This window comes from Corythoichthys intestinalis, chromosome 19, assembly GCF_030265065.1.
Source record: "Corythoichthys intestinalis isolate RoL2023-P3 chromosome 19, ASM3026506v1, whole genome shotgun sequence".
In the NCBI taxonomy this organism is placed as follows: Eukaryota; Metazoa; Chordata; class Actinopteri; order Syngnathiformes; family Syngnathidae; genus Corythoichthys; species Corythoichthys intestinalis.
In genome coordinates this window covers 36,836,761-36,851,564 of record NC_080413.1, presented here as the reverse complement: position 1 = coordinate 36,851,564, position 14,804 = coordinate 36,836,761, and the positions used below count along the sequence as shown (strand labels likewise).

The 14,804-nt window shown below is 37.3% G+C and overlaps 1 protein-coding gene across 2 annotated transcripts in view; it reads left to right on the top strand.

The window, feature by feature from the left end:
- Window positions 1–14,804, top strand: part of rev3l (REV3 like, DNA directed polymerase zeta catalytic subunit) — a 107,118-nt gene that overhangs the window by 31,752 nt on the left and 60,562 nt on the right. For both annotated transcript variants that reach the window (XM_057822074.1, XM_057822075.1), the window contains exons 2-8: window positions 530–719; window positions 827–901; window positions 3,352–3,512; window positions 8,874–9,015; window positions 10,939–11,033; window positions 11,560–11,664; window positions 11,809–11,893. In XM_057822074.1, the coding sequence (XP_057678057.1) occupies window positions 530–719; window positions 827–901; window positions 3,352–3,512; window positions 8,874–9,015; window positions 10,939–11,033; window positions 11,560–11,664; window positions 11,809–11,893 (853 nt within the window). The remainder of the gene's footprint in view (window positions 1–529; window positions 720–826; window positions 902–3,351; window positions 3,513–8,873; window positions 9,016–10,938; window positions 11,034–11,559; window positions 11,665–11,808; window positions 11,894–14,804) is intronic.

Genomic DNA, 14,804 nt, shown 5'->3' with positions numbered 1-14,804 from the left:
ATGTTCTGTTGACAAAATAATATGTTGCAACTGAAAGTGTGATGTCTAAACATGTAAATCTAATCGAATCAATATAATATTTTTAGTGTGCATGTTCAATCAGTTTGAATCTGAACAGATAAATAAAAAAGTCTATGTAATCGTAGCCACTGATAGATTCGAACATAGATTCATGCGACACTGAATATATTTGACATCTTGAGGAAGGTTTTTTTTCTATCTATGATACTGTCATTTGTTTGGCTAAAATAGTACCAACAGTGATAAAGTGGCTGCTCGCTCCAAGAGTGCCCACTTCCTGGAATTATTTGTTAATTTTTCTCCTTTATACCTCAGAAAAATTAAATTCTGTGTTTTTTTTTCCCAACAAGATTCTTCTTCCACTTGATAAAGATGTTTTATTTTCCCTTTAAAGAAACACGTAATTTTGGGAGTCATTTTAAAAAGAAAATTTACAGCAATGTTATCTGTTTATATTTGATCTGTGTGATTCTAATGACCTAATGCTGAACATTTTTTCATGTTGCAGGTCAAAAGACGTGTCTTCACCTTCATGGCGTGTTCCCGTACATCTATATTCCATATGATGGTCATGGACAGCAACCAGAATCATATCTGCGTCTGGTGGCCTTTAGCATCGACAGAGCAGTCAATGTTGCGATGGGAAACCCCGCCTCTGATGTCCAGCACATATTTAAGGTGGTGCTGGTGTCTGGCATGTAAGTGTCCATTTGCTTTGTTTAGTTGTCCTGAATAACATGGTGAAATAGAAATTTAGAGTCCTTAAAAGAAAATAATGATATATTTGGGATGGGCTGTCTTCCAGGCCGTTCTATGGCTACCATGCCAAGGAGAAACACTTTATGAAGATCTATTTGTACAATCCTCAGATGGTTAAACGGTAAGATGTGAGGCTATGTTGGGAATTGTGTGTTTGCATCGTAACGAAACCTTGTGAAATCGTACAAATTTTCTGAATGTTGAGAGCCTGTGACATGGCTGAACTGTATGAAAATACTGTAAATCTTGACACATTATCAATCACTGTTTGTATTTTAGGCTATTTTTTAGATTATAACGCGCACTAGAGTAAAAGGCGCATTATTGCATCAATGTACTGCATTTATCATTTCTTAATCTTTTAAAACTGGAATGATTGTTTTTAGTGCTGGAACGATTAATTGATTAACTCAAGTGATCCGTCTAGAAAAAAGCAAATTAAATTTTGCTGCTTCGAGTATTCGTTTAATTACAGTGGTGTTGCGATGGTTTGTTTTGAAAGTGTTTGCATTTAGTTTTATTGATTTGGATGGATACGCTGCCTTCTAGTAGCAACAGTGAGTATGACATAATTCATCTAACATCGCTGAATCCAGCTGCTCCCTGTTTAGACCAACATTAGATAAGTTTTTGTTTGCGCTTATGTTTCATTATACATTTGTAATTTTGTTCATAGGTATATTTAGCCCTTTTTTGTGGGAATATGTGTTTCAACGATTTGTTAAGAGCATTGTAAAAACAAAAAGGTTAGCATTTTATAGCAATTAAGCTAGTGGTCTTTTGCTATGCAAGTTTGCAAATTGGTCTTTTGTTGTATTTATAGCCTCATTTATTTAATTTTAATACCGTTTTAAGTCAAGCTCAGGTATTTTAATTTATTTTTAAATGAAAATACAATTCTGCATCGTTTGAAGAAACACTCAGGAATTTTATTTTGTATTCGCGTTGAATGCTCTTTTGAAAGTGCAATCTTAGCAAGCCTTTGTTTTACATCTCCTTAAATTCATTCTGCAACGCATTAAATGTTCCTAATCCGATTACTTGATTAGTCGAACTATCTAGTTGATAGATTAATCGACTACTTAAATAATCGATAGGTGCAGCCCTAACTGTGTTATTTATTGAATTATATATTGTTTTAGTTATGGGTTTAATTGTGTGTCTTGAGCACTTAACTGGAACAGCTATGCTCCAACAAAATAGGTTCAAGGGCATTAAGCACAACCCATAGACTTCATAATTATATTGATGGGTCACACCGGTCATACACTGTGCCACGCCTTCAAGTAGGGGGTCTGCCCACTTCAAGGGATCTAGTCTCAAACACATACACGCAGCGATCTAACGCCGGATTTAGGTTGAAAAAGTACGAAACATACAAACAGGAAGGCTTGTCTCAGGAGTTATTTGTTCGAGGATTTAAGGTAATTATTATATTTGTCGTACCATGCATGCATTTTGAAACGTGAAAAAAATCAACTGGAGAAATTAGCCGCGACAGCATTGGCGTCTTTGTTCGCAGTATTTACTTAAAAAAAAAATGCTAACTGCACAGTTTTTTTGCTTTTAACCAAGAATCGAGACGGTTTTACGTCCACGTCTAGAAAGAATTCAGGGATTTGAGCATTTATTCACAAAAATTTTCAACGGAAAAAGCGCTTTGTGGTGATAAGGCGGCACTACTTTGGCTTAAAGACTAGCAGCACATTCGACATATTTACGTAAAATAAATGCTAACTACCCGTTTTTGCTTTTAACTAAGAATCGAGCCTGTTTTAAGTCCACAGCTATAAAAAAAAAACTCAGGGATTTAAGCTGTTATTCACAAGAATTTAACGTAAAATGCTCTTTGTGGTGACGAGGCGGCACTACAATGGCTTAAAGACTAGCAGCACATTCGACATATTTACGTAAAATAAATGCTAACAGCCAGTTGTTTATTTTTTTATTTTTTTATTTTTTTGCTTTTAACCAAGAATCGAGAGTGTTTTACGTCCATATCTATAAAGGATTCAGGGATTTAAGCATTTATTCACAAACATTTTCAACGTAAAAAGCTCTTTGTGTTTCCACTCGGTCAGCTTTGACAGAGATAGGCCCCCTATTAATCGATGCTGCGTCCCGTGTTTCGTCAATATCATTATAAAGTCAATGCACCACTGTAATTCATATATAGAGCACATCAAATTACAAGGTATGCTGTTAATTGTTGGTTAAATTGAAGGGTTTTATGTCTGCTTTATAGTCCCAAAAATACAGTTTATTGATGAAGGAATAGGTATGATGATTAAGAACGGCTGTACAATACACTTCATGGTTCAAGTTACACTGAAATGCAGCATAAATGTGTAAAAAGAGAAAATAAATAAATCAAACACCGGAAATGTATATAAATATCAGATATCTACCAATGTGACAGTGCGAGGTACTGCTGGGGATGAGGCTGAGAATTTTTAATCCACTATATAACACGTCAATTAGTCAATATTTTAAGCTAACTTTAATTGTGTTTTTTTTTTTTTTTTTACTCACATAAGCAGATCAAATATTGTAACATCCCATTTCTTGCAGTGTGTGTGAGCTGTTGCAGAGCGGAGCAGTGATGAACAAGATTTACCAGCCCCACGAAGGCCATATCCCATACCTGCTTCAACTGTTCATCGACTACAACCTTTACGGCATGAACCTGCTAAACCTTGCAGCAGTCAAGTTCCGGAGGGGCAAATCAAGAGGTAGGGGGCATGGATTAGGATGTGTGTTGTGCATGTGTGTGGGTGTGTTTTTAATTTTATTTTCCAGATTACTGTTGCTTTATATGAAAGAAAATACTGCCCTCTTAACTACAGTATGTTTCAAAGCAACACATCTCATTGTCTAAAATTATTCCCAGGATTGAATAAATGTCATACTTTTCCTGACTCATTAGTTTTAGGACTCTTCTGGTGGAATTTTTCAGGAGAGTGAGAATCTTAATTTATGATTGTCTGTAAAGGACTACTACAATCAAAATAATTTCCATCTTTTTCTGTACAGTGCCTTGCAAAAGTATTCGGCCCCCTTGAATCTTGCAACCTTTCGCCACATTTCAGGCTTCAAACATAAAGATATGAAATTTAATTTTTTTGTCAAGAATCAACAACAAGTGGGACACAATCGTGAAGTGGAACAACATTTGTTGGATAATTTAAACTTTTTTAACAAATAAAAAACTGAAAAGTGGGGCGTGCAATATTATTCGGCCCCTTTACTTTCAGTGCAGCAAACTCACTCCAGAAGTTCAATGAGGATCTCTGAATGATCCAATGTTGTCCTAAATGACCGATGATGATAAATAGAATCCACCTGTGTGTAATCAAGTCTCCGTATAAATGCACCTCCTCTGTGATAGTCTCAGGGTTCTGTTTAAAGTGCAGAGAGCATTATGAAAACCAAGGAACACACCAGGCAGGTCCGAGATACTGTTGTGGAGAAGTTTAAAGCCGGATTTGGATACAAAAAGATTTCCCAAGCTTTAAACATCTCAAGGAGCACTGTGCAAGCTATCATATTGAAATGGAAGGAGCATCAGACCACTGCAAATCTACTAAGACTCGGCCGTCCTTCCAAACTTTCTTCTCAAACAAGGAGAAAAATGATCAGAGATGCAGCCAAGAGGCCCATGATCACTATGGATGAACTGCAGAGATGTACAGCTGAGGTGGGAGAGTCTGTCCATAGGACAACAATCAGTCGTACACTGCACAAATCTGGCCTTTATGGAAGAGTGGCAAGAAGAAAGCCATTTATCAAAGATATCCATAAAAAGTCTCGTTTAAAGTTTGCCACAAGCCACCTGGGAGACACACCAAACATGTGGAAGAAGGTGCTCTGGTCAGATGAAACCAAAATTGAACTTTTTGGCCACAATGCAAAACGATATGTTTGGCGTAAAAGCAACACAGCTCATCTTCCTGAACACACCATCCCCACTGTCAAACATGATGGTGGCAGCATCATGGTTTGGGTCTGCTTTTCTTCAGCAGGGACAGGGAAGATGGTTAAAATTGACGGGAAGATGGATGCAGCCAAATACAGGAACATTCTGGAAGAAAACCTGTTGGTATCTGCACAAGACCTGAGACTGGGACGGAGATTTATCTTCCAACAGGACAATGATCCAAAACATAAAGCCAAATCTACAATGGAATGGTTCAAAAATAAACGTATCCAGGTGTTAGAATGGCCAAGTCAAAGTCCAGACCTGAATCCAATCGAGAATCTGTGGAAAGAGCTGAAGACTGCTGTTCACAAACACTCTCCATCCAACCTCACTGAGCTCGAGCTGTTTTGCAAGGAAGAATGGGCAAGAATGTCAGTCTCTCGATGTGCAAAACTGATAGAAACATACCCCAAGCGACTTGCAGCTGTAATTGGAGCAAAGGTGGCGCTACAAAGTATTAACGCAAGGGGGCCGAATAATATTGCACGCCCCACTTTTCAGTTTTTTATTATTAAAAAAGTAAATTTTGTTCCACTTCACGATTGTGTCCCACTTGTTGTTGATTCTTGACAAAAAATTAAAATTTTATATCTTTATGTTTGAAGCCTGAAATGTGGCGGAAGGTTGCAAGGTTCAAGGGGGCCGAATACTTTTGCAAGGCACTGTATATGAGAAACTACATTCAGGGGTAGATATTTGTGCACCTAAAAAAATGGAGGACGGACCAGGATCCACACATTTGCTTACCAAGACATACTGAAGGTTTGCTACGAGCATGAATGTCAAGTCAGACTTTTCAGTGATGACACTCAAGAGCCAACTTCAAAATAAAAGCCAAACTAGGTATTGTAGCAAACTACAAAAGTTACTTGTGGGACTTTTAAATTTTTTTTACAATTAATCATGGAGACCCGAGTAAGACATAAAAAAAAAAAAAACCTCTACAGATTATAAAATCAATGGGATCTTCAGGAACGCAGACCCGCTCTTCAAATCTCACACCAGAGTTCCAATCAATCTAACTTTTGCACCATCCAGTGAGCACCTATCACAAACTATAGCATTCCACCCTTGGCTTTAATAAAGTTCTATCACGCTTGACTTGTCCCAGACAAAGGTAGGGTTCAAGGGCCACCCTAATCTCTGATGTAGTTTAGTGGAAAATGCTCTCAATAGGCCTAAGCCATGCGACAAAGAACCACAATAGGTACAACAGTTTATCTCCTTTGCATTTAAATTTCAAATCTGTGGTTCTTAATACAGGATGAAGTGAGGGGAAAAAAGAGGAAATGATGAAAGGGACTAGATTAGTATGTTCTTTGAATTTAAAGAAACGCACCTTAAAGGGCAACTGAAGAGCTTTTCGGATTTCGTTCTTGAGTGTTTTACTTGGTTGAATTGTATTTAATGCATCATTCGCTGTCTTAAAAAGTCACATGAAAAATAATAATAATTATAATTGACGAAGTGTGGAAAGGTACAAAAATAGTCTGCAAAATATCCTAGAGAAAATTATCTGTCTCATTGCATGGGTATTGCACATTATTATCAAGTAGTATGCCATGTATCAGCCTACGGTGAATCTACTTAATTAGTTGTGCATTCCACACAGTACACGTTTTTGTTGACGAATATTTTCCTGGGCTGAATTTTGTTCCACGTATTCATATGTTGTACTTTGGATTATTCAAAGGAGCTAATGAGAAGTATCTTGGAATTGGAGGTGGAGTGCCGTCCTCTTCACAAGGGGATGATTTCCCCAAATGTACAATTCAAGGTAATGCTTGGCAATATCGTGTACATAGTTAAGAGATCAAGAATCAAGTAAGATGCACATAAGGTTACAATTTTAATACATTTTTACAAAAATATGGGCCCCTTGGTATTATTTTGCTTAGGGCCCCCAAATGGCCTGGGCCGGCCCTGGTTGTAATTAACAATGAAGACAAAATGGATGACTAATTTCGTCAAAAATATTTAATTACAGCTTCCTGACTTAACTGTAGTCTACTGTTTTAAATACATGGAACTTTTTAGTTTTTAATAAAGGTTCTGAGTAGAAAACATAATTACATGACATTTCTCAATACACGAAATTACGGTGGCCCGGAAGTACAAAACACAACAACAAATTCAAAAACACAACGGCAAATCAGAAAAAACAACGGCAGATAATATAACAAAAATACAGATAAAAAAAACTATACGCCAAATCACATAACAAAAAAATAAATTCAAAAACATAACGGCAGATAACATAACAAAAATACATATTATAAAAACAAAACGCCAAATCACATAACAAAAAACAAAAAACACAGCAGCAAATTCAAAAACACAACAGCAAATCACATAAAAAATACAAATAAAAAACAAAACAAAATGGGAAATCACTTAACCCAAAAAATAAAAAAATAAAAAAACATCAAATTCAAAAACACAACCGCTAATCACATAACAAAAATACAAATTAAAAAACAAGACGGCAAATCACATAACAAAAATACTAATTAAAAAACAAGACGGCAAATCACATAACAAAAATACACATTAAAAAACAAGACGCCAAATAACATAACAATCAAAAAACAAATTCAAAAGGATAATGGCAAATTCAAAGACAACAATGGCAAATCACATAGCAAAAAAGCAAATATAAAAACACAACGACAAATCCAAAAACTAAATTACATTAAGGAACTGGAAGAGGTAGGTCCTAGTCAAAAAGTAGACTCATCGCTGATTGGAGGAATCTACCATCAATGGTAGGTACTGATAAACTAGGAACTTATTCCGTGTCTGGTGTAGTAGTTGGAAATGAGCGTTACCAAAGATGCGAATGTGGCTTCCGCCATAAATTCATCCACACATCTTCAATCGCTTTGAATATTTTTATTTGGGACATACCTATGAAGTAAAATACCGTATTGGCCCGAATATAAAACAGTGTTTTTTGCATTGAAATAAGCCTGAAAAAGAGTGGGTCGTCTTATATTCGGGGTCTAGACAATATACCCATTCACGACGCAAGATGGCGCCAGATATCATCAAAGCGATGTTCTGTCATGACAGATCTCAGCTACTCACCCCATTTACAACGCTAGATGGCGCCAGATATCATTGAAGTGATGTTCTGTCATTATAGATCTCAGCTCCTCTCATTATTTTATTGCAATGTTTTTCCTTATTCAGATTTGTTTCAAGACTACAGTTACAGTTAGACTTCAGTTTGATGGTTAATGCAGTTATTGCAATTTTATTGTTTTATCACAATAGATTGGTTTATTTACATTTCAAAAACAAAAAGCAATTCATTTACGAATGTGATTGCACTTTAGTTTACATATTTAAATGTTCATATATTAAGATTTGAATGAGGCAAAATAACATAGCTTTTTCTCTCAAATATATTGTTATAATCATTTGTTTCGGATGTACTGTAATTATGTTCCGTTTAAAAATTAATTTGGTGTTCAAAAAGTCTTTTATCAAACTTGAGTCTTGAAAAAGAGGGGGTCGTCTTATAATCAGGGCGGTCTTATATTCGGGCCAACAGGGTATGCTGGCGCTGCGATAGTGTGTCAGTGCAACTTTCCTATTGGTGTGTTCGATGTGCCAACGCGACGCTCCCATTGGCTGTAAATAGTGGTGTCAGTTAATACAGAGTGTGCCTGCGAATCCAACCAATGGGAGCGTCATGTTGTTGTGTACTGTGTGATGTCATGATTGCGCACTGAAGCTCTGCACGACAAGTTTCTAACGGAATCATGTTTTTTTAAGTTGATAATGAAAATCATATTTAAATAGAAAAAGACAAAACCCGTATGCGCTACCATTTTTGGATGTGTGTCCCCATAGCACCAGAGCGCTAACCCAAAATGCGATAACCCTTTGTCCACTTGTGATTGGTTGGTTCTAACCAGGAAACAGCCTGTACTTTCTGTCAGGGGTTCAAACTGTGGAAATAAGCCTTGTGGCTTGTAACAGAGGTGCATTTGCATTGTTTGTGGTGGTATCACGAGGTGGTTTAATTCACATAAGTTGGCTGTGAATTCCAGGTACCAAAAGTGTGGCCCACAATTGGTATAAGACTGGCATTAAATGTTTCTTTCAGAGGGTTTGCCAGTTAGCCTGGACAAGCAGACCCCGAGCAGCCATTCCAGCACTAGTCCCTGGAAGAGCCCGTGCACGTCCAAACTCAACGACAGCACCCTTGGAGGTACTTTTGTCCGCTGGGAAGAGAACGCCATTCCGTGGTGAGTCCTAACTGCGATGAAACCACTTCAGTAAAAAGTCATTGAGAGACTTACTAGTTCATTTGTTATATTTTCTGTTTTAGAACCATCCTGTGGTTGCATTTGTTTGTTACTGCAGTTATTGTTCTTTTTGCCACCCTTTTTTATTAGGTTGCATTTGCAAATTCAAATTAACATGTAAAAGGTTCATATAACAATGCCACCAATGGCATACCGCACGCATGCTATTTTTAGACAATGACGTCGGATCGTAAAGCGGAAGTCATGCAGAAGTGGGACATTATAGACCCGCCCTCGCATAGAAACCATGTTAATTCTGCTACTTTTCTCCGGTAATCTTTGAAAAACGAACATGCCGATCAGACATTGCGTTTTTGGAACTTGTAGAAACGACTCAAGACATTACAACATATGAAGGATGTTTTTTTCATACGTTTCCCGAAACCCAAAACTCGGAGGAAAAAATGTGAAGAATTAATCAACTTGTGCGGACTTTTAACGCAGCTCGGTGAATCAATTCATATTTCATATGAAGTAAACATTTTGTTGGGTTGGCATGGTCTTTCAGAGGAAAAAGAGGTAAGCCATTTTGATATTTTTAAACTTATTTTTTAGCGTGACGTTGTGCCGTGCTGCTTCTGTCTGACAATGAATGACCTGAAAATAATTAAAACTGTATCTGACTGCCGCTGTTGTTACCCTTTTCTGTCGTAAAAAACAACTTTAGTTGGGGGGAAGTGTAAATAAATGATAGAATTAGAAGATTTGCTATTAATTAAAAAAATTTTTAAAGTGTTCGTTGGCTGTCACCGAGTAGCATTTGCGGTCGCTACACAAATATAGCAATTTAAATTACCCACAAGAACGGTCAGACTTTGGACAACCAGAGGATATAATATATAAGAAAGACAGGGCTGGTGGTAAAGGATACCTTGTTGAAACAGGAGAATGTCATTGTCAGTTGCGTAAGAAAAAAGTGTTGATAAAAAAACTAACGCTATGCTTAGGTCGGCTTGTTTTTTTCGTTTTTTTCTGCCCTCGACACTCAAGCCATCTCTTTAACTGAACATTTTTATGTTCTTCCACATCTTTGCCATTGCATTTGGCACCAGGGACATCATTTTCGGATAGAATTGGTAGGTTTAGCTCTGTAAACATCTCCTTCGTACACAATTTCCATTCATTTCCTATTGGGGACAAGCTCCCGTTTGTCCCCCACTTAGCAACAGTAGCTAACATCATGAATATTAATGAGCGTAAGTTATGTGTTGCTTGCGGTACGCCATTGTTAAACACAGGCTTAAAATTTTTTGTTCTTGTTATTTTATTTATTAGTAATCTTGGCTTTTTTTCCTATGTAGATTTAATTAATTGTTCCCTTGAGGGATTGCTGGTTTAGTCACCAACTAATTTTTGTGTGATGCACCAGTTTATTCCGCGGGCATCTATCGTGTTTGGAATGCTGCAACCCTTTGGAAAGTGGCTTAGCTGAGCCAGTTACACCTTTGGGCAGTGTTGCTTCTTAAATAATCCTCTTTTGGGAATGTGGGAGAAAGCCAAAGTACTTGAAGAAAACCTCAACAGCTCGGGTAGAATATGTGAGAAGCCTTAAGGATTCAAACATAGAACCTATCAACAGTGATGCCAATCTGATTACCAATATTACTCCTGACTACAACTCCAATGAAAAACAATTAGATCTTTGTTTGTTGTAATCCGAAATCAGGATGTCAAGATGCCGATTTTTTTTGACAACCAATTCGATTTTATTTTTCTTTCGAGATCTGTTTTGCTGATACCAGTCCGATACATATTGGATGCCGATACTCACTGTATATTATCCTAGTATCGGATCAGGGAATCTCCAATTTGAAACAATGAAAACTGATTGCTGTTTCTCGTGTTCTGCCTGTTTTTCTGCAGCTCCCTTGTCCTAGATGAGGTGGAGAGGAAAAGCACCTGTGAGCTGGAGGTTGATGCTGTTTCTGTAGATGTTCTCAACCGTCTCGAGATTGAAAGTAAGATGCTCAGAAAACTCCAAATTGCTCTTAGTCATTCAGAATACCCATGAAAGCATTAGATAGGTACATATCTTCTCAAGCACATATGTCCTGACCGATGAGCGAGACAGAGCTTATATTGTTCCTGTGCAAATGAGAAAGTTCATCCTAGTAAGCCTGAACGATATTGGAAAAAAACTATCATTGCGATTTTTGGGGGGTATGCGATATATTACGATACTATATTGCGATATTAAAACTACAATTTTCACCAGATAACTTGAATAGATTGATTAGATTGAATTGAAGGATTATAAATGATTATATGAAAATATATTCCTCTAAAATGTATAACCGTCCACAGGTGTCTAATGTAAGCCTTGTTATCACCAGTTTTTTGGTCATCATGCTGCAGTCAGCAGCAGGAACTTTCATTTTATCATTACCTTGTAGTAAATTGTGTGCACCCTCTTCAGACAGACATGCTATTTGTCTGCTTTGTGCTGCACATTTCAGACATTTTGTTCTGTTGTCATTTTCTCAGATCAGATTGGAAGGAACCCCGGCCTACAAGCAATCTGGGAGGATGAGAAGCAGCGGAGGAGAGAACAAAACAAAGACTCTCAGATTGAAACCCCGGAGTCTCAAGGTCAACAATTGTTAATATCAAGGTTTTGTTATAAAAATGCCTGACTCTTAATTTCTAGCATTTGACCAACATTGATTTTGCATGTACAGTATTTAAGCGTATGACCTCTGGAAAAGTAAGCACTTGTTTTCTTGCGATTTCCAGACCGTGAATTTGTCTCTTCAACTGAGAGTGAGCAGTTCTTCATGAAACGATTCAAGGAGATTTTGAAGGATAATGAGTTTGATGTGTAAGTTGCACACTTGGATGAAAAGCAATATTTTGGGATTTATTTTTAACACTACTGTAGGTACGTCATTATTTTCCATCTAACCTAAATTATGCCTTGTAATTGACTGGCAACCAGTGTATGAAAAAACTCACTTCTTCACCAAAATATTCAGGATAGGCTTAAAGTTATCGATGACAAAATGTGTAGCCTTTCCTAAAATGTAGTGTTATATATTTTTAATCCGAATGCATTTTCTGTTACCCCATGCCTTCAAGTTTCTTGAGACAACATAAAAACATCGATAACAAAATCCTGGAAAGTGATGACAAATGTCTTGTAAATTTCCTAGATTACACAGAGTAATGCGGTACCTCTATTTACGAACATCTCTACTAGGGATGTCCCGATCCAGGTTTTTGCACTTTCGATCCGATACCGATATTATTTTGCACTTCCAATCAGATACCGATACTGGCCGATACCGGCCTATCTAAGCATGTGTTAAAGTTTAAAGTTATTTAGCCTTTTTACTTAGTTGTCAGACTCATGTTGAAAAAGTTTTTAGTACTCTTGATAACAACTCGCCAGCTGAATTAGGTGAGTTTGAATAACACACAACGGTTGGTAACAAGAAAGTGACCTGTTTATTCAGTGACAAACACAAAACATTATAAATAACAAACAGAAATAGCATAGTCAGTCAGTAAAACGTGCAAATAATATTGTAAACTGTCTTAAAAAAGCAAAACACACAAACAACCTCAGTGGACAATCCCACAAACCCCCCAAGCTATTAGATGCTTTTAATGTTTCGTGCATTATTTACAAAAATTGTATAAAAAGCCTCTCAGGTTTAAATAAACGACTATTTCAGTATCAAGTTAACATTTTAAAACAGTAAATAAAATACGTAAGGCCCCATTCTGTATCAACCGCTTTAAACTACATTCAATTGATTTAATTTTGCGAATCAACTGTTAAAGTTGTTAAAATCCCGTTATTCCATAATTTCCCTTCTGTCTACTTTCCACATGTGAAAGTTTTAAAACTGTTTTGAAGATAGATTCAAGTCATGATTTTGCCGATTTAGGAGTATTTTAGATAAAAAGTCAATTAGGTTCGCTTGGAAGGTTCACAACAGCCTACTAGGGAAGTCTCCTGCTTTAAGATGGCGGCTGTTTACTAACGCAACTAGTTTTCACTACTTCAATGTTGCTAACGCTGTCGAGTCTGTCATTTTGCATCTAGTTCTATATACATATGATATCTATTATCTACAGTAAAACGATGTTGACGTAGTTTGTAGCGGCTGTCAGCAGCAGTCAGGTATTCTTGTGTTTTTTATCCAGCGGCATGAGTTGATCTAAAGCCATGAGTTGAGCATTGGCATTACCCGGGTCTATGACAAGCATGTTTACTCTCGGGACGCAATGCGGTCAGTTTCTCATTGCGTCCCAAAGAATATTGTATATTACATACATCACATTATTATATTGTATATAGTGTGCGCTTTACTTGACATATTTCAATAATCGGAATTTGGATGTTTGTGAATCGTTCTCGAATCTTCCACGGCCGAATCGCTCAAGGATGTAATGACGGCTGAGCATGTTGTACCTTGGTTCTAAGTGTTGGATGGTGCGTCTTTACTCACGAGAGATAATGGCTCGTCATCCAGAATTAATTCTTCGGCAATGACTCTTGTTATTCCCTGGGCTTTGGGACTGTCGAGTGCCAGTTTGTCACGCATAGCAAAAGTTTCTGCCAGTGTTAGTTGCGTAGGATCTTTCTTTTTGTCTTCGGTTTTCTTAACATACTCCTCATATTGTTTGTGGTGGTATTTCGCTAAATGCTTGATTAGGTTGGTTGTATTAAAACTTCTTACAGCTTTACCACCACGCTTGACTTTATTGTGGCATATGTTGCACTGTTCCTCTTCGTCTTTGTCGTCCTTTAAGGTGAAATGATCCCACACAGCTGACATTTTTACCGATAAAGTCTCTCGGTAAATTGGGAGACGGTAATGTAAATGTAGTGAGTTGAAGGTGTGCCATAAAATGAGGAATTTTTTAGGTTAAGACACGCCTCAACGGGAAAATATTTCCTCTTGTTATGAAATAATTTTCTGGATACGAAAGGCAAAAAATACAGCATGGGCTGCTACTCTCAGCTCCGAGTTTACTGTACATAACATACTTATAGCTGCTCTGCCATTGACTATTGCCTAGCATCTTCCTGGCATACATTTGGATAAGAGGGACTTCTACCGTATGTGTATACATGTATCCCAGCGTCCTCTTCATTCGCCCCTCGTGTTCCGACAACTTTGTATTAACTTTTATTCTTTCTTCGTTTTTTTACATTATGCACAACTCTTATTTTATCATTATTGTATGTACATTAACCTAATTGGAACATGTATTTGTTACGTGTTTTGATTTATTTTTATGCTTTATGAAAGATTTATGTCTGAATTTTGGGGTGCTTGGAACTGATTAGGGCATTTACATGGAAAACGCGTCTCTACTTACGGAATTTTCGCTTTATGAAACCAACTAATTTCGTAAGCAGAGGTACCACTGTAAAGCCCTTGTTGAATTTAAATGGATATAAATACAATAATAATCCAAAATAATGAAAAATGGAGCCTAACGTTCGATTGCAAGATTTTGTGGGTGCTCGGTTATTAGCCCTCTAGCTGTCAAACACGTACATCCCTCGCCCCTCCCCCGCTCCTCGTCAGCAATGCTAAGCTTACCGGCCGATAGAGGCAGTCTGTTTGGTGGCCAGGCACACTCCACTCAGAACAATATATATCTGTTATATAATTCGGTGGGCTATCAGTGTAGTACCCGACTGATGCACCCAGTGTCAGCCACTGCTGCATTCCTCTTCTATTACAGGGTTTATGAAGGTCATTAAAAAGCAT